The sequence below is a fragment of the Dromiciops gliroides genome, chromosome 2 (assembly GCF_019393635.1).
Source record: "Dromiciops gliroides isolate mDroGli1 chromosome 2, mDroGli1.pri, whole genome shotgun sequence".
Classification (NCBI taxonomy): Eukaryota; Metazoa; Chordata; class Mammalia; order Microbiotheria; family Microbiotheriidae; genus Dromiciops; species Dromiciops gliroides.
In genome coordinates, this window is record NC_057862.1 from 247,912,669 (window position 1) to 247,940,217 (window position 27,549).

The 27,549-nt window shown below is 38.6% G+C and overlaps 1 protein-coding gene across 1 annotated transcript in view; it reads right to left on the minus strand.

Moving 5' to 3' along the window:
* Positions 1 to 223: 223 nt before the first annotated feature.
* The window catches only part of LOC122739236 (potassium channel subfamily K member 16-like), a 46,256-nt gene continuing 18,930 nt past the window's right edge, over positions 224 to 27,549 (minus strand). Inside the window, exons 4-5 of the mRNA XM_043981046.1 lie at positions 13,621 to 13,789; positions 224 to 710 (exon numbers count right to left, since the gene is read on the minus strand). Coding sequence (XP_043836981.1) covers positions 376 to 710; positions 13,621 to 13,789 — 504 coding nt within the window. The 3' untranslated portion in view covers positions 224 to 375. The remainder of the gene's footprint in view (positions 711 to 13,620; positions 13,790 to 27,549) is intronic.

Here is a 27,549-nt window from a genome sequence, read left to right on the forward strand (position 1 = left end):
ATCTGACACTCACTTCAATTGTTAATCACCAATTCAAAAAGCCCAACAATTCCATATATGTGTGTGTGCATATGTATGTATATGTATGTATCCACACACATACACATATATGCATATATATGAGTTTTCCTCTTTTATTTAAATACTAAAGTATAAATGGAAAAAGAAGATATCTAAGCACACCATGAATAACTGGGTCCTGTCAATTACAATTATGATCACATTTGTCAGTGTAACTATAGAAGCTTTTAGAGAAAAGGTTTAATGAAAAGAAATGGGGTCCCACAATTCTGTATGGCCATCATTATCTCCTGAAGATAGCCTTTTACAAAATAATACATTATACATCACAATATCATTTCAGTTCCAGGGACATCAAGAGACAGCTTCATAAAGAAAGCTCTTTTCTTTCTCTTCTTCATTGTCCTTTTCTGTTGTTTCAAAAATAAATTTCTGAGAATCTTCTTCAGCATCCAGTGGTAAGGTCTCATTGGGAGAAGGGCTGGAACACTGGAATCTTTTCAGGCTTCTCCCATTTTCTCTTCCTACTTTTCCTATTTTGTGGAGGTCCTCAGCTATCTTCTTTTCAGTGTCCTCCAAAAACCTGGTCAACAAATTAAATAGAAGAGCAATCCAGGCAAGGCCAAAGAGAATCCAAATGGCCACCAGGGCTCGGTAATAGGAGCAGTATTGTTTCCCAGGTTGTACACCTAGAAGTGGGAAGTAAATCACATGCGAATCAACAAAAAAATGACTTTAGTGTCATTTCCAATCATAGTAAAGTACCTGTAGGTATTGTCCACTTAATAACCTTTAGTTCTTCACATAACTCATTTTTAGGGGATGGATGCAACCCATCCATGATTAATATATGGGATTTGGGGATTTCTGTGGCTAGAAATTTCATCACCCCCTGCCCAACCTGGTAATGACCTCTTCAGAGAGCAATTATTGTCCTCTGATGGCATTCAAAGCCTTTCATAACCTTCAAATCAACCAATCCAGCACCCTTTTCTAGTCTTCCTATACTTTAAATTTGTTGTTGTTTAGTCATTTCAGTTGTATCCAAATCTTTGTGACCACATTTGGGGTTTTCTTGGCAAAGATACTAAAATGGTTTGCTAATTCCTTTTCCAGCTCATTTCACAGATGAGGAAACTGAAGCAAACAGGATTAAGTGACTTACCTAAGACCACATAGCTAGTAAGAATCTGAGGCCATATTTGAACTCACATCTTCCTGACTTCAGGCTCAGTGTTCTATTCACTAAATCACCTAGCTTCCCTTTACAATTCCCCCTATCCACTCAAATACTCTGTGCTCCAATGACACTGGCCTCCTTAATGTTCCCCACACAAGACACTACATCTCCTGGATGTCCCTCATGCCTGGAATTCTCATCTTCCTCATCTCTACCTTCTGGGCATCCTTCAAGTCCCAGCTCAAATGCTACTTTCAATAAGAAGCCTTTCCCAGTTCCCCTCAATTCTAATGCCTTCCCTCTACTGGTTACCATCAATCTGTCCAGTATATAGCTTGTTGTACGTATGTGTTTGCATGTGTATTAAACTGTCTTTTACCTTTTTTTGGTATCCCCCAAACTAGCACACAGTAGAGGCTTAATAAATATTTATTGACTGACTGACTCAGATGACCAACATGCAAGTCTATCAACCAAAACAAGCCTTTTCAGCTTCCAAGGATTTGCCAGAGCTTATGCCAGCATTGCTGTACCTTCAATAATCCAGGAGCACCTTTACATCCCAAGGCATCAAAGTAAGACTTTAGAAGCTACTTTGCAATATATCACATAAGGATCAGTAATTGGCTTCAACATAGACTTAAACAGAAGAGACCTTAGAGATAATGTTATAGATGATGTAACTGAGTCTCAGAGAAGCCCATTGACTTTCCCAAAGCCACACTGTGAGTTAATAATATGATCAGTGATATAGTCACAGCCCAAATCTCCCAAATATCAATCTGGTTATTTGTTTTCCCATTGAAGACCAATAAGAAATTAAGGAGAAAGTTTCTTTTTTTAAAAAAGTGTCTATTAATAAGGAAATGTAATCCAGCATCTAGAAATCAAATTACCCACAATTTAAGGTTAAGTGCAACTGTTATTTAATTTCAAGGTTGAAAAGGCCCCTTGGAATCCATTAACCCCAGCTGCTTGGCTTTGGGTACTCTTTCTCTGGGCACCTCAAAGAGCACAACTAACATTTCAGATCCATATCAATGTGATCATTATTTTTCTGCTATTGCCTGATAATCTTAAAATTAGAAATGAAACTAAATAAATATATCATGAAACATATGATTGTGATGGAGTACTGTTGTGCTATAAGAAATGGCGAGCAGGATGCTCTCAGAAAAATCTGGAAAGACTCACATGAACTAATGCAAAATGAAATGAACAGAACCAGGGAAACATTGTATATAGTAACAGCAGTATTGTATGTGATGATCAACTGTGAATGATTTAGCTATTCTCAGCAATACAATGATCCAAGACAGTTCAGAAGGACTTATGCTGGGAAATGCTATCATCTTTAGAGAAAGAACTGATGGAATCTGAATGAAAATCAAAGCAAACTTTTTTTTTAACTTTCTGTATTCTTGAGTTTTTTGATCGGTTTTCTTTCATAACATGACTAATATGGAAATATGTTTTGCATGTATGCTTGTATAACCTGTATCAAAGTGCTTGCCTTCTCAATGATGGGAGGGAGGGAAAGAATTTGGAACTCAAAAAAATGTTTAAATGAATGTTAAAAATTGTTTTAACATGTAGTTAGGGAAAAAATAAAATATAGAGAAAAAATAAAATAAAAATGTATATCTATACATTTATATACATATATATGTGTATGTGTATGTGTATGTATATGTATTACACAAATTGTTCCAAAAGAGGTTCATATTAAGGGAAGACTGATATACCCTTTCAGCTAAACATGATGGATAGAGTGCTAGACCCCATGAAGACCCAAGTTCAAATCCTCCCTTTGCCACCTGCTTGCTAGATGACCATCATAAAGTCATTTAATCTCTGAAGCTCAATTTCCTCATCTGTAAAATGAAGATAATAATGCTTTATAGCCCCCTACCTCACAGAGTTCTTAGGGTATTCAAATGAGATCATATACATAAAGTGCTTGGAAAATTTTAAAGCACTATATAAATAAATGTCTCCAGGAAGCATGGTATATTTAGCACAGAGCCAGCCTAAAGTTAGGAAGACCTGTAATAGAAGATTGTAGCTAGGGGCAGCTAGGTGGTGCAGTGGATAGAGCACTGGCCCTGGAGTCAGGAGTACCTGAGTTCAAATCTGACCTCAGACACTTAACACTTACTAGCTGTGTGACCCTGGGCAAGTCACTTAACCCCAATTGCCTCACTAAAAAAAAAAAAAGAAGAAGAAGAAGATTGTGGCTAAGTCACATTGGGTACATGACTTTAAGTGACTTACTTGATTTGTCAGGGCTAGAGAAAACTCTCAAGTACTACAAGCTGCATAACAATTGAGGATTTGCATTGGTAAAGAAAGTTTTCTCACTGGGAATGCCCCATACAAATGGAATCATAGATTGGGATCCATTTCCATTTGTATATAAATGTCTGTTATCATCATCAACAACAACAACATAGGCTTTCATTCCTAACAATTTCACTTGTTTTCTCTTTGAGGTTCTGCCAGCTTTGGATTTAGAGTCACTCTCTCTGATTTAGTATTAATGCAGATATAAATGTGAAGGAATAATATCATTTTCACAATCACTGAAGCGCTATGTTGCTCTTTGTGATCTCATGAAATAACCAACAACACAATTACACATGTTTTACTTCCCCAGTTTCCTCCCCACCTCACCTCTGGAGCCTTTCAAATATAGATGTTGTTGTCAGTAAGAACATTAACCATCCAGACTGTGATTTAGGAGTCTACCAAAGACACAATTGGAATACATGTGGAGTCCTGTGGCTTTTCAAGTCAGAACATATCCACAAGTTCTATTTAAATGAAGCATTAACAAATATGGGCCCAGGACAGCCTAATTTTGGCTTCTCACAGTTATTTAATGAACTGGCTTCTGAGGGGAGTAGGTGGAAATCCTGTTTCCATACAAAACAATTGTCTATTAACAATCTATTCTGGCCAGCTGGTGGGAAAATACAATTTACTTATGACTTTATCAAGGTCAAGGCTTACTGACTCCTGTTAATAAACTGTTGGTGGGGAGGGGCTTAAATAATCAGTGGATTTTTTCCTTCATACACAACACAACCAGCAATCTTCCAAGCCAATGGATCAAGACACATGTTTCATATAAGATAAATAGTTTAATATCTTCCCAAGTTGCATACCTGCCATTTTAAGTAAACTATACCATTTGGTTAGCCTAAAGTAATCCATTCTCCAGTGAAGTCTGAATGATTTTGGTCCTGCTGAGTTAGCTAAAAGTATTTGTAATGCGATATGTCTGCAGGCACATGTTAGATCATAAACATTGCATAATGTTGACATAAACAAGCGCTAGACATGTAATGCAAGAATCTTGGATTTGGTCCTCTCCATAATTTTTGGTATTTATGTATTATAGTGCCTTTCATCCGAACAGATTTTGAAAAACTAATGATTGTAAGTTTCATTTCTCTATTTTGTAGGAGATAAATGAAATACAGAGAGATTAAGTAATTTATATAGCATTAACAAGGGAGATAGTGGTAGAGACTGGAGTAGAGCCTAGTGAGTCATAGTCTCATCCAGATTTCTGTCCTCCAAGACCTAGTCTGTAGAAAATTTCCCACCCCATCTCAACAAATACCACATCAGCATGTATGGTCAAAAGGCATATTTTTCCTCTGAGACCCTGGAGGTTGAGCTCATTAGTGAGAAAGAACTCTCTCAGGAATAAAGCTTTCTTTGCCTTTGACTCTCAGCCTTCAGTGGGATTTCAGTTCTCCATCCTTGGACACTTTATTAGCACTGGAGTAACTGCTCATTTATTTATTTACTTTTTACTTTTCTTTTCAGCCTTAGAATTTTGCTGATTTTAGGTCACACTCAAAGGGAAACATCCTTTCATAGGATACTGGTTCATCAAGCATTGCTATGCTTATAATGAGCATTTGCAAAAACAACAAACACAAACAAAAACACCATAGAGAGAAGTGCAGTTTATGTTCCAATGTCTGTTGTTGAAGATAGAGAGGTAGAGAAATTCTCTAAAAAAAAAAAAAACTTGGTAAAAAAAATTCTAAATGAAATCAACATACACTTTAATACTCAATTACTTCAATGCAAATCTGAGCATAAAGAAGTTATGCAAAAAATATGTTGAAAAATATGACTTAGAAGTAACAAATAAGAGTAATCAAAAGCTCATCAACTTTATACAAAATTAAACTTTTAATTTCTTTAAGAAAACAGGGGAATACTACAAATGGTGAACAACAAATAGCATCACAAAACTTTTTTTTTATTATATTCCAACAGGAAATCATGAGTTTGTAATGTGTGTAATTTCTGAAACAATCATGTGTATATAGACTATTAACTCATTAGAGCAAAGACAAAACTCCTTACCAAATTTGGCAAGATGAGAAGATATTACATGGAACATTGGCAACTCCAATTTGATCTATTTAAACAGTGTTAACACTGAAAAATGAGAAATAATTAGAAAAACAATTGTCAACACAGACTATTGCCATTTTCTGAGGAAGTCTAACAAATATAAATCAGTCAGGACAATGAGGAGACCAAAACAAAAATAAAAGACAAGACAATCCCTTAGATAGCAAACATCTGAACTCAATGACAAGCAAGGTAGCACTTGTTTAGAACAGAAATCCATTTATAATATTTAACAGAGAAGAACAGGAGAAGATTATGAGAAGTATCTCCTTATAAAACAACTAGAACCAGTGGAAAGAAAACCAAAATTCTTAAAAAGATACAATGGTGGCAGCTAGGTAGTGCAGCAGATAAAGCACCAGCCCTGGATTCAGGAGGACCTGAGTTCAAATCTGGCCTCAGACACTTGACATTTACTAGCTGTGTGACCCTGGGCAAGTCACTTAACCCTCATTGCCCCTCAAAAAAGATATAACAAAGATAACTATTTAAGAACTCTCTAATTATTAATATGAAGTGGGACATATAATATGTTTGCTGTAGACATTTGCTATTGTCATGATAGGTGTCTAGGGAAGGGAATAAATTAAAGAGAAATTTCCCTATGCTCCAGATACTCCTTTTTGAAGATGATATTATGTTAATTGCATCAAGCCCTGGAGTATTGCTGAGCCACTCAAAAGAGATCTATGATCATTCAAAAGAGTTCAACCTAATTATCCACACAAGAATACCCAAATGGATGAAGAATGTCTATTGTATAGACAATGATATTCAGTTGGATGGACAGTCAATATAGTTGTGCGCTCTCTCTCTCTCTCTCTCTCTCTCTCTCTCTCCCTCTCTCTCTCTCCCTCTCCCTCTCTTTCTGTGTGTGTATATGTGTGTCTCTCTTTGTCTCCACCCCCCCCACGCCCCCCCGCCCAATGCATGCACATACACATGTAACACCACATTAATTACTGGTCCAAGAATAATTAACTAGGTGGAAGAGAGAGGGCTCAGTCGCATTTGGGAAATTGTTCAGTGCTTTTAATGATCCCAAACTTCTTCTTGAAACAAAGGCTTATCTTTATCAATATTACTTTCAATGATGCTGCATGTTTGAAAATCATGAAATATCAGTATCTAAAGAATTTAAGTCACAAGTCACACAAAGGATGATGGAGAGGTACATGATGATTGTGAAAAGATGGCTGCATTTTTTTTTTACTATTTTTTTTTCTTGAGGCAATTGGGGTTAAGTGACTTGCCTAGGGTCACACAGCTAGTAATTGTTAAGTATCTGAGGCTGTATTTGAACTCAAGTCTTCCTGAATCCAGGGCCAGTGCTCTATCCATTGCGTCACCTAGCTGCCCCCCTTTTTTTTAACTATTAAGGAATTACTCTGGGGCATCCATGTAAAGGATTTTATTAAAGAGATGAATGACTGGAAAAGGAGATGGGATAGTCACAAAGTGAGAGTGAGGGTAATTTAAGAGCAACATGTCTAGCCACCAATTTTTACCCAATGGGAAGGCCCGTAGAATTGTGACTGGACACCTGTCTAATAGGACAAGAGTTAACACAGAAAAAGAAAGCTAGGATGAGTTGTAATATATTCTGTTAGAGGCAAAACCCACATTGATGAGATTATATATCCATCAAAATATTGAAGTCAGCTGTGGATGCTCTCTTTGTAGAAACTCAAACTTAAGTAAATCTACAGAATAGACAGAAATAAATTTATGATTAAACAAAGATATATAAATCCATATGCAATGAAATCCAAGGAATGGAGGTTCAGTCTTGCTTATGGTAAAAAATAGTATATTTATTCATCTTCTGTTTATAATACATGGAAAACCTGATCCCCTCTAGCTATAACATTCTGAGATTGTTTAAAAAAAAAGTTCTCCCCCCTAAAAAAAAGTTCCCAGATGAGATAATTTTATATAGAAATTACTTTTGTATTTCATTAAACAAACTTCCATCTAGGGACCTACCTTATATTAAATTCTGACATATAGTGAATAGTGTTAAAGTCTGTAGACGTTAAACCCATTTCTGAGAAGGTGTGTCAACTGGGGAATGGCTGAACAACTTACATATATGTTAGATCAATCAATCAATAAACATCTATGAAGCGCCTATAATATGTCAGGCACTGTGCTAAGCACTGGGGATACAAAAAGAGGCAAAAGACAGTCCCTGCCTCAAGGAGCTCACAATCTAATGAGGGAGAAAATATACAATCAAATATATACAAAGTAAACTATATCCAGGATAAATAGTAAATACATAACAGAGGGAAAGCACTAGACTTAAGAGGCATTAGGGAAGGCCTCCTGTAGAAGGTAGGACTTTACTTGGTACTTAAAGAATCCAGAGAGGTCAGTAGTCAGGATGGAGGAAGGAGAGCATTCCAGGCATGGGGAACAGCCAGCGAGAATGCCCTGAGCAGAGAGATGGAGCGTCTTTTCAGGAACAGCCAAGATGTCAGTAGAATGTTGATGCAATAGAAGATTATTGTACTATAAGAAATGATGGAGGGGATGGCTTCAGAAAAGATGGGAGGGGGCAGCTAGGTGGCACAGTGGATAAAGCACTGGCCCTGGATTCAGGAGGACCTGAGTTCAAATCTGGCCTCAGACACTTGACACTCACTAACTGTGTAACCCTGGGCAAGTCACTTAACCCTCATTGCCCCACAAAAAGAAAGAAAGAAAGAAAGAAAGAAAGAAAGAAAGAAAGAAAGAAAGAAAGAAAGAAAGAAAGAAAGAAAGAAAGAAAGAAAGAAAGAAAGAAAGAGGAAGGAAGGAAGGAAGGAAGGAAGGAAGGAAGGAAGGAAGGAAGGAAGGAAGGAAGGAAGGAAGGAAGGAAGGAAGGAAGGAAGGAAGGAAGGAAGAAAAAGAAAACATGGGAGGATTTGTATGAAATGAGCAGAATAATTTATACAATAGCACCAATATTCCAAAGACAACTTTGAAAGGTCTAGGCACTCTGATCAATACCAGGGCCAACTACAGTTCCAGAGGACTCATAATGAAACATACTACCCATCTCCTGAAAGATGTTAGACTTAGAGTACAAATTTAAACATATTATTTGGTGCAGGGGTTGGGTGGGGGAGTCATAGAGAGAGGAAGACATGGCCAATGCAAGAATTTGCTTTGCTTCACTCTACATGTTGCTTCTTCAACTGGTGGTGGTGGTGGTGGATAGGAGTGGTGTGGAAGGATGGAAGGGAGAGATATGGATCTGAAAATCACATAAAATTTAATTTAAAAAATTAAACCTTGGGGCAGCTAGGTGGCACAGTAGATAGAGCACTGACCCTGGAGTCAGGAGTACCTGGGTTCAAATCCGGCCTCAGACACTTAACACTTACTAGCTGTGTGACCCTGAGCAAGTCACTTAACCCCAATTGCCTCACTGAAACCCCCCCCCCCAAATTAAACCTGTCTACACAGACAGGTTTTTAAGAGAGCCAGGAAATAATTCTTTTTTATTCCCTAACCTTCCAAAATTGTGTGATTTGGACATCATAATACTGATTCACTCATTACAACAACAACAGCAATAATTATTGTTATTTTAAATTATTATTATTATATCTGACATTTATATAGTGCTTTGAGGTTTGCAAATGTTTGCACACATTTTCTCAGTCCTCACAACAACCCTGCAATAATGCTGCAAGCATTTTCCCCATTTTGTATATAGGGAAACTGGGACTCATAGAAGTTTAGAATTATGTATCCATAATCAAAACAGATAATAAGTGTCAAAGGCAGAATTGGAATCCAGGTCCTTCCTGACTATGAGTTCAATGCTCTTTCTAATATATCAATCATGCTATTTTTTTAAGTCCTTTTAAAGTTTCTCAGACACAAAGCACTCTAGTGTAGGCAAAGACACATGGCTACTGTGTAAGCTTAAGGTTCTAACATAATCACAAAATTCTTCACTTGGGAGATGGGTACTTTAAAAAAAGAGATTAATATAGTCCATTCCTCTCCCAAATCTATCTGAAACAAACAGCTTATACCATGATGATGTGAGCTGCCATACCAACTGTAGGTTCCTTATGTACTTTTCTAATAAAAGGTTGTGCCCTGCAGGGATACTATGGCAGGAACAGCTTGTGAGCATCATGCTTGACCCGTCATTAAGATAGAGGAAACACTAGAGGAAATTCAGCACAAGAAGAACATTTTAATTATGTTTACACACAGCATGAAAACTAACAGAGGAACAAAATATGGGTCAGATGTTATAACCATATGTATCTAGTTTCAGTGGCATTTCACCTGGCAAAGTTGTTAACTGGCATTCCTTTTAGCCAGGGCAAAAACAGTAGAGAGGGGGCAGAGTGGAATAGGGGACAATACAATAGGAGGGAGGTGGGGGTGGGGGAGTAGTCAGTGGCAGCTTAGTCAGAGGCTAACTTATGGGTTTTGAAGAGGGAGAGGGACAAGGTGGGCCCTTTGGGAGGGATGCCATGGCAAATGAACCATGGGGAAATCAGGAAAAGGATCGGGGCCTCACTGGCTGGTGGAAGACTGCAAAGTCTAGAGATACCTGTCTCTGAACTGCTGTGGGGATGAAACATACTCTTCCAGATGCCAAAACCTGGGGAAAATCTCTGGTTGCCCTGCTCTGGTTAATGGCCACTGCCATGTTCTTTCTTTTTAAGTTACCAGTAGTGGACTCTGTCATGTAGTTACTGAAAAAAAATAATAATTATTCAATCAGTAACTAGATAGTTGTGTGACCTCATTTCAATCCAATTCACACACAAGTCAAGACATCACCCCATGATGTCACCGGTCCTCTTCAAAAATGAAGGACGAACAACAATAACAAGCTGTATGACCTAGGATAAGCCCCTCCCCCCCATCTCTAGACTTAATTTCTTCCTCTATAAAATTATGGGTTTGTTTTAAATGACTTTGAAGTTACCTTCTAGCTCTAAAATCAAGGATCCTAAGACAGGAGGGGCTCTACTGATTCAACAAACCAACCTATTTCCCTTTCGTTCTTTTGCAAAGATGATTGTGGGACCAATTTGTTGGAATGTCAAGGCTCTCCATCAAATGTTTTTGTTTGTTTGTCAGGGCAATGAGGGTTAAGTAACTTGCCCAGGGTCACAAGCTAGTAAGTGTCAAGTGTCTGAGGCCGGATGTGAACTCAGGTTCCCCCCCCCCCCCCCCCCCCCCCCCGCCCCAATCCAGGGCTGGTGCTTTATCCACTGCGCCACCTAGCTGCCCCTCCATCAAGTGTTTTTATTTTAATTTACTACCACTCAATTATCCCATGTCTGAGAGTGATTAGTAGAAGAATATATTAATGCAGTCTCAATGCAGTATTTTTGGTGAGGCACACCAAAAATGTAGAGTTAATCTTTACAGCAAGTATGAGTAAAAAGAAGTGTTCAATTTATGTAGTTGGGCACTTGAATGTTGGCAATTTCTTGTGGACTTCGTCATAGATTCTTTTAGCTGAAAGAAATCTTTTCAATTTGGGATATACTTTAGTAAGACTTTCCCCCTTCTTCCATTGTTGAGTTCCTTCTGGAGCATCCAGTTTGTGAAGGGATCAAGGCCAGCCTTTGTTTTCCTCCTATTCCTGACTTCTAGACCTCAAACCTGATCCCTGAATCAAGTACCATTCCTGCCTCCCTCATGCTTTTCAGCAGTGGATAGAATGCCAGACCTGGAGTCAAGGAAACTCATCTTCCTGAGTTCAAATCTGGCCTCAGATACTTACTAGCTATGTGATGTTGAGCAAGTCACTTAACACTGGTTGTCTCAGTTCCTTATCTATAAAATGAGCTGGAGAAGGAAATAGCAGAACACTGTAGTATCTTTGCCTAGAAAACCTCAAATGGGGTTACAAAGAGTTGGAGACAACTGAAATGATTGAACAACTTCCCCCATTAGAATGTAAGCTTCTTGAGGGCTGGACTCTTTGTTTTTACTGCTTAACATAGTACCTAATGCATAGCAATTTCTTTCTTCAAATTATTTCTTTCCTTCCCTGTTAGCCTTTTCCTATAAGAAAAAGAAAGCTGGATAACATAAAGGTTATCCAGTCCATCATTTTACAGATATGAAACTAAGGCATTAAACAACTAATGCTGACTGACTTGTCACACAGTCAGTTACACACAGACCTAGGCTCCTGACTTCAGAGTTCTTTTTTCTATACCATGTTGCCTGACTTATCCAGATTTCTTTTATAACTGGAATTAAGATGAGTATACAGGGGCAGCTAGGTGGCACAATGGATGGAGCACCGGCCCTGGAGTCAGGAGTACCTGAGTTCAAATCTGGCCTCAGACACTTAACACTTACTAGCTGTGTGACCCTGGGCAAGTCACTTAACCCCAATTGCCTCACTAAAAAAAAAAAGATGAGTTTACAAATTGGAATAGGATGCTATATTCGTGTTCTTCGGACAATGTTAAAAAATAATTTTTACAATGAGAATGTCTAAGGGTTGACCATGACATCCAAAGCTATTGTTTCACATCACCAGGTTGTGAGTGGTAAGCCTCTCTGAAATTTGTAACAACCCATACTCAAAATCTTTCCAACCTAATGATACCAACCAGAGCACTTGAAATTCTGTTATAGTCTTTACAAACATAGAGTAGTCACTACCCAACAATGACACACACACACACACACACACACACACACACACACACACCAACAACGATGGCTTTCTAGAAGCATCAGTGAGCTGTTGGGGGTTTGGGGAAGAGGACCTTCTCAATGAAGTACAGTCTTGTGGCCTCCCTCATTCAATATGTTTCACACAAAAAGAAACCTCCACTAGTATGGAAGTCCCCTCCACAAATGGAACCTCGTGGCTAACAATTTTGGTTTGTAGATGTTTGCTTGAAGACAGAACTTCTAAGGTCTTCTTTTTCCCTTTGTTTGGTACACTGATCTTTAGGAAGCAGGGAATACCTATTAGAAGTTGGCCTAGATTTTTTATTTCATTGGTATAGGAAATGGCTGTTAGAAAGTCCCTTCATGAATGTAGATGATAGTCTTAGAGAACTTCCTGGAAGTTAAGTGACTTGGCCAGGGGCACACAATTGGTATGTGTCAGAAGTAAGACCTGAACCTGGATGGCTCTCCATCTATGCATGATGTGTATTTCACACACCTACCTATGTTTTGGGGGGCAAGACTATTGAAAAAGTCATTCAATATATAACTCATAACCTAGGACAGGCAATGTTCTAGTCCTTACCTACTGAGTCAAAGAGATGGATCAGAGTAGATGGAGAGACTTTTCTCTCCAGGAAGTCCTCATGCTAACAAAAATCACAGAATATGAAGAATGAGTTAGTTTAACTGAGTCTGCTATTTTTATTACAATTTTTTTGAGTGCATCTGGTGTGGACAAGCTAGGGAAAGATTTGAGAATTATTCCTCTAGCTGCTAGGAGTCCTAGTGGTTAGAGTGCTGAGCCTGGATAAGGAAGATATTAGTTCAAATTTGGCCTCAGACACTTACTAACTTTGGGCAAGTCACTTAACCTGTTTGCCTCAGTTTCATCAGTAGGGATAATAATAGCACCTAATTCCTAGTTTTGTTGTGGGAATCAAATGAAATAATATTTAAGTACTTAGCACTATACCTGGCACATAGTAGGTACTTAATAAATGCTTGTTATCTTCCTTCTTTTTTTTCCTTCCTTCCCTCCCTTCCTTCTCTTTCCTTCCTTCCTTCCCTCTTCCCATAAGAAAAAGAAAGCTGAATAAAGAGGGCCTGTATTGGATAAAAGTGACTAGATGCTGTGAAAAGTTATTGAATATTTATTGTATGTGTGTGTGAGTGTATGTATGTTTAAGTCAAAGAATTTCTTAACTCTAATAAATATATGATGTATCTCAGGTTGACACTTTATTTCAAAAACTACTTCAATCTGCTGTGTTAAATGAAATAGCTACTTCAAATATGAACACGAGAGTCCTTACCTACTACATAATCACCAAAACCAACAGTGCTTAGAGTGATGAATGCATAATAAATTCCTTCATTATAGGTCCAGCCCTCTGTTGAGTGGAAGACAATTGGTGGTAATCCCAGAAATATGAGGATTCCAGTCATCAGGAAAAACAGAAGTGTCAGAAATTTGATTTTTTTCTAGAGAAAAGTGAAAAGAGATTAAAAAAAAGTTAGCTATACCATGAATCTGGCATGACTCAAATAGTTGCTATCTGCTAGGATTTGCAGTGAAGTCAATAATAGGATTTTTAATTTAAATATCGCATTTCATTCTTATATCTTTAAAACCTAATTGAGGGGGGAAAACAATTTTAATTTTTCTAGTATGTAATTGGGATATTTGTCTTAGGGATGTTTTTCTTACTTATTCACTCTATGGTGAATCAAGGTTTATGGTACAATTATTCATAGTCATAATGATGGGATTTATTGCACACTGACAGGCTAAGTGCATGCATTATCATCAGTCATGATTTTAGGGGCATGCATTATGGGCATGACATTGTATTAAGAGCTATGCCAATCATATGTATTTTAAAAGCATGTTGTTCATTTTAGTGACTGAATATCACTTTCCTAAGATAGCTCCCAGGCTTCAAATTATTTTTTCCTCTTGTCTGAAACACAGAATTAGTAGGCAGGATATTGGATAGAGCATAGGACTCCAAGTCAGGAAGACCTCAGTTCTTCTTCTTTTTTTTTTTTAATTTTTTTTTTTTTGGTGAGGCAATTGGGGTTAAGTGACTTGCCCAGGGTCACACAGCTAGTAAGTGTTAAGTGTCTGAGGCCGGATTTGAACTCAGGTACTCCTGAATCCAGGGCCAGTGCTTTATCCACTGTGCCATCCAGCTGCCCTGAAGACCTCAGTTCTAATCCTGCCTCAGTTGTACCCTAGCAATTTGACCCTGGATAAATCTGTGCCTCAGTTTCCTCATCTGTAAGATGGGGATAATAATAGCTCCTACCTCCCAGGGTTGTTGGGAAGATCAAATAAGATAATATTTGTAAATTTTAAAGCATTATGTAAATGCTAGCCATAATTATTATTGTTTGCATGATAAAGAGGGAAGCAATGTCGAGTCTCTTTTTTTATTGATTCCTCAGGTATTAGCATTAAAAACACAGACAAGAGGGGAAATATTCAAAGTTATTCACTCCTCCTCCAAAGACTAAGGACAAATTACTGAGCACTAGATTATCCCACGATGATATGACATCAACTGTAGATGTATTATGTAGTTTTCTGATAAAGAATTTTTCCCTACAGGGGGTACTACAGCAGGAGCAGCTCCAAACCGTAGAATCTATTGCTACATCTGTTACAAAGTCAGCACATGATAAAGGGTAAGCTGTTTTCCCTCTTTTTCTCAATTTCTCCATGTATAAAGTGGATTCACAATAAACCAATTGATACAAATTTATTTTGTACTATGAGCAAGGCAGGAGGAAGTATGCTAGAGGGCCAGTATCGGCATCAGCAAGACCTGTGTTCAATCCCTCCCTCTGACACATACAGCCTAAATGGCCATGGACAAATCCATAGACGCAGGTAAATCTCTGAATCGCACATTTGCTAATGTGCATCCATGAAGCAGTTTTCACAGCAGAAGTTCTCCACTGTCATACAGTCATAAGTTCAGACCACTTAATTGTATGTAAAGTGCCATTAAGATTACAAAGAAGTATAAGCTATGACCCCAGCCCTCAGGAAGGTTACCATCTCACCAGGGCCTGATAGACAGATAGACAGACAGAAAGACAAACATATATTTGAAAAGATAATTTACAGTATAGTATAATGAACAATTGTGGCAGCCAGGTGGCTCAGTGGATTGAGTGCCAGACCATGAGTCAGGAAGACCTAAGTTTAAATCAGGCCTTAGATACTTACTAGCTGTGTGACCTTGGGCAAGTCACTTAAGCTGTTTGCCTCAGTTTCCTCATCTGCAAAATGAGCTAGAGATGGAAATGGCAAACCACTCCAGTTATCTTTGCCAAGAAAATCCAAAAATTGGGTCACAAAGAGTTGAATATGATTAAATCAACTAAACAACACCAGTAGTGAACAGTAACAATGATAACTACAATAGCAAGTAGCAGTGTCAGAGCAAGTTAAACTTCTTACTGAAGATTTATGAAATTTCTGTACTGGATAAGCTTCTTATAAGGAAAAAAATACCATATGCAGAAAAAACCCTCTGTAAGCGTTTTCTAAGATATAGATACTATGAAGACATTTATACTTTCTGTTTGGAAATATCAGTTTTTAAGCTTACTTTGGATTCTTTTTTTTTTTAATTGGTGTGGGTACTTACTCCATAGATATAGATATAAATCCCTCCATGCCTTCTTACCTGAATGATTCTTGTCCATTGCCTTAGATAAATCCTTCACAGAGAATCTCTCTAACCTACTAGAGGCCTTCCTCTAGTTTCTTTCAAGATCTCAGGATAGTAATATATTGGAGCTATCCATTTGTTGTCCTTCATTCTTGCTGCATTACCAGCTACCTTCTTTGACTCTGGTATAAGCCCCTGATGATGTCTTCTGCACACTTCTCATGCAAAAGTTATAATTGAGAATAGATCTCTGAGGCCAGCTAGGTGAACCTCTTCATTTTACAGATGATGAAACTAAGGCCCAGAGAAATTAAGTGACTTATTCAAAGACACAGGAGTATTAAGTATCAATCAAACTGAAGCAAAATTTGAACTCAGATCCCCTAATTCCAAAATCTGTTCTGGTTTTACTGTATCACTTAGCCTCCTGTCTTTTAAGTGACATGATTTTGACTGCTTCATGATTTGCTACTATATAGAATTATTAGAAGAGTTAAGTGTTAAGGGAATGAATTTTTTTGAGAATGAATACTTTGGGATCAATAAAAACACTGCAAAATTCCCCAAATGTGATCCTTCCTAATCTTTTCATACTGAAGAATTCTGGGCTTAGATTGCTGTCTGTCAACAGCACCTATTCAAGATAGATACAAAGAGATATAATAGGCTCTATGTCTATCTATCTACATAGCTAACCAAGAAGTCATCAACAACTATTGATTTATATGAATGCTGTTTGAATGTCAATAAAATCTTTATGAGAATGTCTGCTGAAACATATTCTTTAATGGAAAATAGAATGAAACAGGCTTTCACAATTTTCTAGAGTGGGTGACATCTTTATGGTTATACAGACTATCAAGAAGGCTATATCATATCAGATTCCTCTGGCTCTATCTTTTTTCAACATTCCACTGAGTTAACTTCAAACAAGGAGCAATACATGGAAGCACATTCTTATTATGGAAGTTGCTCAAGAGTGTGAGAAATGATTACTAATAACTAATATCTTGGGAGATTCAGAACTCCCCCCAATTCCCTTCTTCCAAAGGTCTAACTTTAATTTCAGTTCTTCAGAAGGACATTACTGATAATGAGATTGCATTGACTCTCCTCCATTTTGGTCAGACCCAACTCAACCCAACCTTGAAAGGAATTTAATCTGAGGTGGGCAAATCCATTGTATTCTATTCAAGATTGGGTGGAGACAGATCCTTTTGTCTAGATAGCCCAAGTCTGGGAGTGATCTATCTGAGTGAAGATAATTACTCTGTGCAAGGGTCACTCAGCTCCATCGGCCACCTACTTTTTCAAAGGCCCACCATTAATCTGATTGTCTTTTGTCTAAGAGAAATGCCTAAATGACCATGTATTTATTAATAATCTACTGGTCTTATTAATAAAATAATTAAAGTACACAGAACCTGTCTCCTGAACCTTTTTAAACTTCACAGTGATGGTGACCAGACAAAGGGACTTTAGAAGAAAACAGACAGGTCTGGTTTAAGGTCCCCCAAGAAATGAATGCACTCTTGTTGGAATGAGTTTTCTACATCTAAAAAGAGGCGCTTTCCTGAAGAACTCTTAGTTGAGATTCTGACTTTCCTCAATCTAAACAGTCTGATTCTAACCTTCAGTCATTTCTGGGTAAGCTTACCTGTCTATATGTCTGTTCTAAGTGTTTGAATTATAGTCTTTCTTAATTTTTACTCTCAACAGTTAAGGGGTGGTCTCCTCAGCATAGGTACAGAGACATATTATTATTATTGATATTGCATGAACAAATTTTTTGGAGAGGTTGACTAAGAGGTTTGGATAAACTGTGGAGTATGGGTCTGTACCATTTCAATCTTGTCAAGCAAGCATGTTAAAAATTCTTTTGCAGTAAAAAGCCCGTATAGGGCTTTTCTGGCAGCAGATGTAGTGTTTCTGCTAAAGAGAGTTTTTAAGAATTTTGTTTACCAGAGTTTGATATAGGAACTAAGGCCAATATGAGAGTACCCTGCATGTTCTTGTCTGTCCTTGTCTAGGTCACTAAAGCTCTGTTCTGTTCGTCTCTGTGTCCATTTGTGCGAGGTTTTCTTAAGACTAGCTTGTTAAGTAAGGGAACTGAAAGAGCAGGGTGACACTCTTCCAGGAATTAGTTTGGGAGGTGGAATCACAGAAAGGATTTCTCTCTGAGTAAAAATGCCATTCCCTTCCCTCCCCATCCCACCCCCTTTAGGTGGAGTTTTAACTTGTAGCTCTCAGCTGATAATGTCTCAAACCAAGCAGCCTTGACCAAGCAAGGGCTGATTCTTAGGAGCAAGCCCATCATCTCAAGTGATATTAATTAATGAGCCACTTAAAGCCACTTAAGGATGTTTAAATTAAATCTAGAGAACTGTCTTTGTGCCCCACCCCCCAATATATCTGACATCAGGGCAATGTGTCTAAAATTTTGTCTTGTAATACACTATGATCGGGGCTTTTATACGATACCCTTAAATGTAATCACTTTAGGATTTCAGTAGTTTGTTTAAGATGTCTATTAATATTGCAAAAGCTGTTTTTATGAATAATGTTGATGAAGGGTATGAGAGAAATATTTAATTCATAAATTATTAAGTGTTAACTCTCTCCAGATTCATAAAGATAAAGAGAAGCAGGACAAAAAAAGGGAGGGTGAATATGATTTTTAATTTGGAAAACTGTTAAGTAGGCAGTCAAGCCCTTTGTAATCTGTTAATGGGGTTTGGGAATAGCCAGAACTTCACTCTTGTGTTTCAACAGGTGCATAAACCACTGAATGTCTCCTAAAAGTTTTTATCTTAATGGATTTCTTTTAAGTATTTGTCTAACAAACTACTTCCTATATTTGGACTAGGAATAGCTAGTGCAGGTTTCTGTCTCCTTTTGGGAGAATTAGAGATTTAGAGCTCTTTGATCTCCTAGAGAACACCTGAATTTTGTGATATGTAAATTATATAAAGAGAATCCCCTGGGTTGAAATTAACTCCATAGCTTGGGAAAGTAGGGTTGTTGTAGGACATTGGTTTAATAATAGTATGTCCAGTCTTGGATATGTTTGAAATGTAAAGAAAAGTAAGGTATTCTGAGTAATGCATTTGAAAATATGTTCCACAACCTTGGTGTAAGCCTTATCACCTCATGCAATAGCTACTAGTTAATCTCCCTGCCTCAGGTCTCTCTCTACCCCAATCAACTATTCCCCTCAGGGGATTATTATTCAGTCACATCCAACTTGTCATGACCTCATTTGGAGTCTTCTTGGCAAAGTTACTAGAGTGGTTTACCATTTCGTTCTCCAGCTCATTTTACAGATGAGGAAACTGAGACAAACTGGGTTAAGTGACTTGCCCAGGGTCACACAGCTAAGAAGTATCTGAAGCCAGATTTGAACTCAGGAAGGGGAGTCTTCCTGACTCTAGGCCTGGCCCTCTATCCAATTCTCTGCCTAGATGCCCTAGCAAGGAAGTTATATAAGCTTATTTTTCCTGTTTTACACCTTGTTCTAAATTAATATATTGTAGAAACTGAAAATGGTTTTCTCCATAGATGTATCTCTCCTGGTGTCTTATAAAATTTTATAAAACTCTTTCTAGAACCCTGCCCCAGCAGCCACTTTCACACTGGCAACACTGCCATGGCAAGTATCTGGTGAGTTCCTCTCCAAACCTGCATGGCAGTCATGCTTACTACAAATCTTGTTTAGCCTATGATTCCCTGGACTACTGAACTTCTCCTTTAGTCATCTTCAAGCTATCAATGCCTCTACCTCTACAGTCTCCTTCTCTTGTTGATGAATTCATCGCTTGACCACAGTTTGAGGAAGTCCTCATGCCAGCCATGCTTACTTGAGGGCAGAAACTGTCTTGTTTTCTGCTTTTATTTATATTCTCAGGACTGACTATAGTGCCTGGCACAAAGTAAGTGCTTAATAAATGTTTTCTCTCTCTCTCTCTCTCTCTCTCTCTCTCTTCCCTTCTCTCCCCCATACATCCATCATCCATTTCCAACTCTGTTTCTATCTATCTATCTATCTATCTATCTATCTATCTATCTATCTATCTATCTATCTATCTATCTATCTATCTATCATCTATTATCTATCTATCATCTACTTATCCATCTAAGGTGTGTGAAAGTTGTTATCTGAGTTAACTGAGATAACTGTTAACTGAGCATAGTTGTATTTTGTTCTACTAAGCCAGGTTATTTTTTTCAAATCACAAAAAATTAGGTACTAAGAGGTCATATATGATCTATACTTCTCAGTAGGTAGTGTAACCATAAAGATGTCATCTGTTATAGAAACCTATCTGTGGAAGCCTGCCTATTCTCTTTTCATATTCTCATCAAAGATACCGCCAATACATGCACAAAATCTTCTCATAAAGATTTTATGGAGACAAAAAGCAGGCATGTGAGTCAGTAGTTATTGATGTCTTCTTGGTTGCCTTTTATATATTAAAACACCATATGTTTTCCATTCTTTTTGAATTTTCCTCTCTTTTAGAAATCCTGAAAATCTATCCCCTAAGTACCTTTAAAATGATATTGTCTCCATCATAGATTTCTTCTGTTTGTGTTCAGCCAGATCTAACTGCTCTTCCTAACAATATATTTAAGTGGTATAAATTGACCCTTACAGCACTGTATACTCAAATGGAAGAGTTTAAATGTGGTGGTTCCACTATTATTGCCTATGAGAACAGAACATAAAAATGCTGGTAAATCAGTTCCATGGTGCTTATGCTTGTTGTCCCCCTTCCAGTTTTATCCACAAATGCTCTTGGCTTTGTTATGTCTTATGTTAAGCTCTCTGGAGGTTTATTTTCTCCTCAACTACTTTTCATTATTTTGTGAGATAATGCTGCTCATAATCTCCCAGAATCATGCCCTGTGACATTTTGCAAATAAACTTATAACTCTAGTTATTGCCTTTAGCTACTATACCTCTCCAGTTGCAAGAAGATTAATTATTTTTTGTCTAAGAGTCTTTCTGGACTCTTTCAGCTTCAAAACAGTGACTTTGATGCACAAGTTAAATGTCTTTAAGAGACAATGATAGCCCAAGGCAATGTTTTTCAATTACCCATTTTCTGTTTTTCTAATTGTCTCCTGATTTCAGCAAAATAGATCAATCTCGCTGCAATTGCACACAGTATCTTCCTTTTGTCTGCATTCTGTATAATCTATTATTTTCTTTGATCTTTGCTATACCTCGATCACAAATGTGCATGAACAACTGATTCTGAAATTCTGTGTATATTCCCAGTCATTTCTTGTCAGCTAATGTGAGTGAGTGAAACTCAATTTGACTAGTTCAGTCAGAGTTCCCAAGATTCATGTACAATAAGTTTAACTGGCTCAGGAGACCTGGCACAATCACTCTTATGCTGTGGCACAGTCAGTTTCTGGATTCCTCATCCCTCATTCTTATTAAGGAATAAGACAATTCAGAGGATACTGTCATTCTAGGATCCAAATTACTCCCTACTGCCTTGCCTTACAGATGAAAAGGCATCTTCAATTAGTGTCACATCAGCCCTTTGTATAAAAACTCTAAGTCTGAGTGACCCTGAGTGACTTTTTGGGGTCTTCAATCAGAGTGCATGTCTTGCTGCATGTCTGCTCATGGGGGCTTCCTATCAAAGATGTTCCCCATTGGTATCTGTTATCTTCCCATAACTGCCACCCCTATGTGGTATGTGGCAGTGTTAATATTCAAAAACAGTCCCCTCCCCTTTTGCACTACAGTTAAGATATGACCAATTTCATTTTTAAAAAAAAATTGTCATTCAGTGTTTGATATGTTCAACACCTTATTTCTTGAAAATTATTCATAATGGACAAGTGTGAAACCTTTGAGTAATCTCCTGTGGAAATTTATTTTGATTTGGGGACTCTACCTTTGGGCTGAGATTAAAAAGCCTTAGGCCCTCAGGATCTTTTCTGTGCCCCTCCCCCTCAGCTTCAGCTGATCCAAAAAGCCGTGTGGGCTGAGACACCAGGTCAGACAGCTGGGGGAAAAAGCCCCAGTTCCCTCCGCCCTGGGCAGATCTATCCCAGAGATCCCAGGCTCGTCTAGGCCGGCCTCTGGCATAGCCTATGCAGAGGTCCCTGGGCGCATAGCCGGGGGCATGGGCCCCTGGAGCCCTGGGTGTGGTACGCATGAGACACTCGAGTGCCCCCCCCCCCAGCCGCAGCCCTAGGGTGGCTGGCGGATTAGCTTGGTGTGTGGGGGGAGGGGGTGCAGGAAGCCCTGAGATTTTAATGGAGAGAAGGAATATATATAAACCAGAGAGTTAGACAGAAGGGGGGATGACAAGATTAAGGACGACTCTGGAGACTAGAGGCGCTGAGAGGCTGGTGAGAAAAGGACACCAGAGGCGAACAGGGAGTGAAGAGCACAGAAGATGTCAGCACAGGGTACAGGTTGGAGAACAGAAAAACGCCAAAGGACTAGGAGATTAAGAGGATTTGGGGGCTGACAAGATTAAGGAGGACTCTAGAGACTAGAGACCCTGAGAAGAACGGAACAGAAAAGAACGCAGGAGATTAAGAGGACTGGGGAAGGAGAAAAAGCTAAGAGCAAGAAGGGAGAGAGGCTGATATGGAGCAGGGGCGCTTTTCAATGAGGAGGAGGCAAAAAAAAAAAGTTCTAGGTGCAGCAGGTGGAAAGAGACACACCAGAATGCAGTCAGGTTGTACATTTTATTTCCCTGTATTCTTAATTTTAAATAGTATCTCATAAATAAACTCTGCTTTGATTATTTAGTTAAGAGGCTTCTTACTCTTTTGCTTATCAATTTTGGGAGTGGAGCAGTGTGGTGGAACTTTATAAATGGCCCATATTAAGTTAATAGCAGTCAGATAACCAAACAGTCAACAGTACCAGATTAAGTACCCCAGTCAGATTAGACCCTCCAAATTAGGCAAGATAGTCAAAATATTTCTACACTCCAAATCATTGCCTTCTTTCATTTCTTGATCCTTAACTTTATTTTCCAACATAATTTTCACTATCCACTCAATTTTATGATATCAGTAAATATAAAAGTATATTTTAACTTCATCAAGTCTTTGTTTTCTCAACATCTTCCTTCTCTGCAACAGAAGATGTCACACAAACTACAATTTCATCTACAGGGATTTGTTTGTGTTCGTTATGAAGATTGCAAAGTGAGACAACCAAGTAGCACATTTGGAGCATATGAGGAAAGCAATCTAGTCCATTCCTTTATTTGCCTTTCTTAGGAGATCCTGAAAGCTGCCCTTTCATTTAGCTACAACTTGTTTATGTCTTCTGGTTCCTTTTATGAAAAGAATATCAAGATGGGTGTGATTTGGTTACCCCAGTGTTTCAACGTGGCCATTTGATAAAGATTGCATAAGTCAGGGTAGAAATGGAAAGCATGATAAGACCTGGATTTGAGCCCTATCTCCAACAATAAGTCCTTGGGCTTCTCATTTCCCATATATGGGCATCTTGAGTCACCCACCTGGACCTCTCTTCCAAATCCAGTTCTAAGTCTCCTTATTCACCCTTGTGACCTAGTGTACCTCACCACTTCTTGAGATAGCTCAAGGCTACCTTCTCAGACAAGGAGAAAAGCAACACTATTCCCTTAAGACAGTCCATAGGTTGTAATAGACTAGGGGTTGGTAAACTTTGGGGTCCATGAACTTGTTAGAAAGAGAAAGGAGAAAAGAGGCAGAGGAAGAGGGAGGGAGGAGAGAGAGAGAGAAGGAGAAAGAAGCTGTATTTCAATATAATTGGTTTTCTCTGTAATTATCTGTATTTCTTTTATACATTTAAAATATTATTCTGAGAAAGGGTCTGCAGGTTTCACCAGATAACCAAAGGAATCCATGATGAAGGGTTAAGAACTGATGAATGTACCTGTGTGTGGAACTTTTGTTCCAAACAGTATTTATCCTTGGCAGAGGGAGAACAGGGTCTACATGCAAGATGAGGGGGTTGTACTAGATAACAGAGGTCTTTCCCCCTATAGATTGATGGTCCTGCAAACATTCAAATCCCTAGGGCCTAACATAGTCCCAGGAACATAGTAGGTAATTAATAATTGCTGAATCAATTGAATTAAATAAGAATACAAGTTTGAAGGCCTGTTGTATAGTTAGTCAATCAACAAGCATTTATTGAGGACTTATGTGTCAGCATTGTGCTAAGCAATGGAAATAACCAGAAAGGAAAAAATATGGTCCCTCTTCTCAAGGAGGTCACATCCAAATGGATGCAACAACATACAACTATGTACATACAAATATACACAGTGGAAGTGGAAGGTCATCTGAGGGGGAGGGACTAGCAGTAGGAAGGAAGGAACCAGGAAAGACCTCCTTCAGGGGGTAGATTTTAAACCGAGTCTTGAAGGAATCCAGGGAAGCTCCAAATCAGAGATGAGGATGGAGAGTATCCCAGGCCTGGGCTTCTCTGGGTATGTTTGGAACATGCCCGGTTTGCCTAGTATGGAGCTCTATGGAATCCTTCCCACATGGATGGGGTTAGCCTCTTTTGGTTGGCCTCCATCTTTAAAATGGTAAGACTAGGGGCGAGGGAGGGAAGGGAGGGAAGGGAGGGAGAAAAATCTGAAATTGGAAAGCTTGTATAAACAAAAGTTGAGAACTATCTTTACATGTAACAGGAAAAAAAATACTTTATTAATTAAAAAAAATGGTAAGACTAATCCATTCATCCTTTTCTGCAAATGCTTCTGATATCTTTTGTCTGCCCTCTTTTCACTCTTTTTGTGACTCCTATCTGCTCTGTCCAGTGTATGTGCCATGAACTGAGCTAGTAACGGAGAAGGCACACTTCCTTTTCTACTTACTTCTCTTTTACCTTAGCTCAGAGAAATGGGCCTGGGAGTGTTTGTTTCTGCTCTGTTATTTGTTCTCAACTGAGTAATAAAATGTAAGAAGACTAGGAAAGTAGGAAGGGACCAGGGTGTGAGGGGTGAAAGAGAGCACCTTATATTTGATTCTATAAGTAATTAGGAGCCATTAAAGTTTAGTTGGGGCGGGGGGCAGCTAGGTGATGCAGTGGATAAAGCACTGGCCTTGGATTCAGGAGGACCTGAGTTCAAATCCAGCCTCAGACACTTGACACTTAACTAGCTGTGTGACCCTGGGCAAGTCATTTAACCCTCATTGCCCTGCAAAAACAAAAACAAAAACAAATTAAAGTTTACTGGGGGTGAGGGTAGGGGGCAGGTATTAGACTTGGACTTTAGGAAGATTTCTTTGGCAGTTGAGTGGCAGATGAATGGGAATAGGGAAAGAGTTAAGACCAATGAAAAGAATCTTAGTATCCTTGGCTGTGATTGGAGAGAATGTAATGTATACAGAAGAGGTCATGGAGATAGAAATTTTAAGATTTAACAATAGATTGGACATAAATGGTGAATGTGAATGAGGTACAGAGAATGAAACTGAGATTAAAACTTTGGGTGCCTGGGAAGATGATGATACCCTAATAGCAATAGGAAAGTTTAGAAGAGTGAAGGGGTTAAGGAAAAAGATAATAGGTTCTGTTTGAATGTGTGTTTGAGATGCCTACAGGACATTTAATTTGAGATGTCCAAAAGGCAATTGGGAAGTTCTGGAGCTCAGGAGAAAAATTGGGACTGGATATTGGTCTAAAAATCCAGTGGGTCAGATTTAAGCACCAAATCTAATGCTTATTCACCAGGAGTTACAAACTCTCAGAACCTCAACTGCTTCATTTGTAAAGAAGGAATGATAATGCATTACCCAACTCACAGAGTTGTTGTGAAGAAAGTATTTGATAAATCTTAAAATAATTCAGTACAAATTTGAATTTTAATAATAATTTTAGTAATAGTATTGGTTAAAGTTAAAGATTAGTTAGAAAGGTACCAAATCTGACTTTAGCCCAACAAATTAAGCTTAATTAGATTGATGGTAGATTTGCATTTATTATTACCATTCCCTTCTCCCACCATGGTGTGTTCATGTTTCAAATGTTGAGATACAGAGAGCACCATGTGAGCCCACTACAATTTGCCACTTTAAATAAATGTTTCACACCTCTACATGAATATCATGGTAGCTATTAACCTCCAATGTTCTTTTTAAAAAAATGTACCTTCCAGATCTCTCTATTTAATGTTTATAATTAGGTATTTTCATTTGAAAAGTATGTATGGTGGAGGGCAGCTAGGTGGTACAGTGGATAAAGCACCAGCCCTGGATTCAGGAGGATCTGAGTTCAAATCCGGCATCAGACACTTGATACTTACTAGCTGTGTGATCCTCTGGGCAAGTCACTTAACCCTCATTGACCCCCCCCCCCAAATAGTATATGTGGTGGAAATCATGCTAATCTCATTCCTTTAGAAATGTCTATGATTAGGGCAGAGCCAAGATGGCAGAGAGAAGCCAGTGAGTTGCCTGAGCTCTCCTTTGGTTCCCTCAAAAAGAACATTAAGTGAAGTCTCTGGATGGACTCTGAAACTACAGAACCTGCAAAAAGACAGAGAGACACAGTCGTCCAACCAAAGATAATTTAGAAGACTTCAGGAAAGGTTGGTCTCACTCAAGCCAAAGGGAGGCGCAGTGCACTGCAGCATAGCACAGTGTGGAGGGGGTCAGGGCAAGTCAGCAGGAAGCTGTAGGCCACAGCCAAGAAACTGAGGCCCCGGATCCTGACTCAACAAGCTGGTGGCACAGCAGGACATTGGCGAAACCCACCTGCACCAGCTGAGAGGACAGGGTACAAGCTAGAAGGCCACCCACAGGACAAGCTTGACCAGGCCTAGCGATCCCAGCACACTGCCAGCAAGCCCAGGACAGTGAGAAATCCCCAAGCCATAGAGGCCTCTGTTTAGAAAGCCAGTGATATAGTCCCTATACCCCAGAAAAAGAAGCTTGAAACAGGGATCCTGGTGTCCCCAGAGCAGACCTGAACTTAAAAAAAAAAAACCTGCAATATGAGTAAGAAACAAAAAAGAGCTCTTACCATTGAGAGCTTCTGTGTCGACAGGGAAGAGGCAAACACAAACTCAGATGAGGACAATACTCTCAAATTGCCTACATGTGAAGCCTCAAGAGGAAGATGAATTGGCCTCAAGAACAAAAAGCCTTCCTGGAAGAGCTCAAAAAGGATTTTAAAAAACAATTGAGAGAGGTAGAAGAAAAAATGGGGAGAGAAATGAAAGCAACACAAGAAAATTATGAAAAAAGAATCAGCAGCTTGGGAAAGGAAACACAAATATTGACTGAAGAAAACAATTCCTTAAAAAATTCATTTGGCCAAATGGAAAAAGGTGCATAATCTCACTGAAGAAAACAATGCCTTAAAAATTAAAATTGGACAGTCGGAAGATAATGACTCGATGAGACACCAGGAATCAGTCAAGCAGAATCAAAAGAATGAAAAAATAGCAGAAAATGTGAAATACCTCATTAGAAAGACAACTGACCTGGAAAACAGATCCAGGAGAGACAATTTGAGAATCAGTGGACTGCCTGAAAGCCATGATCAGAAAAATAGTCTAGACACCATAT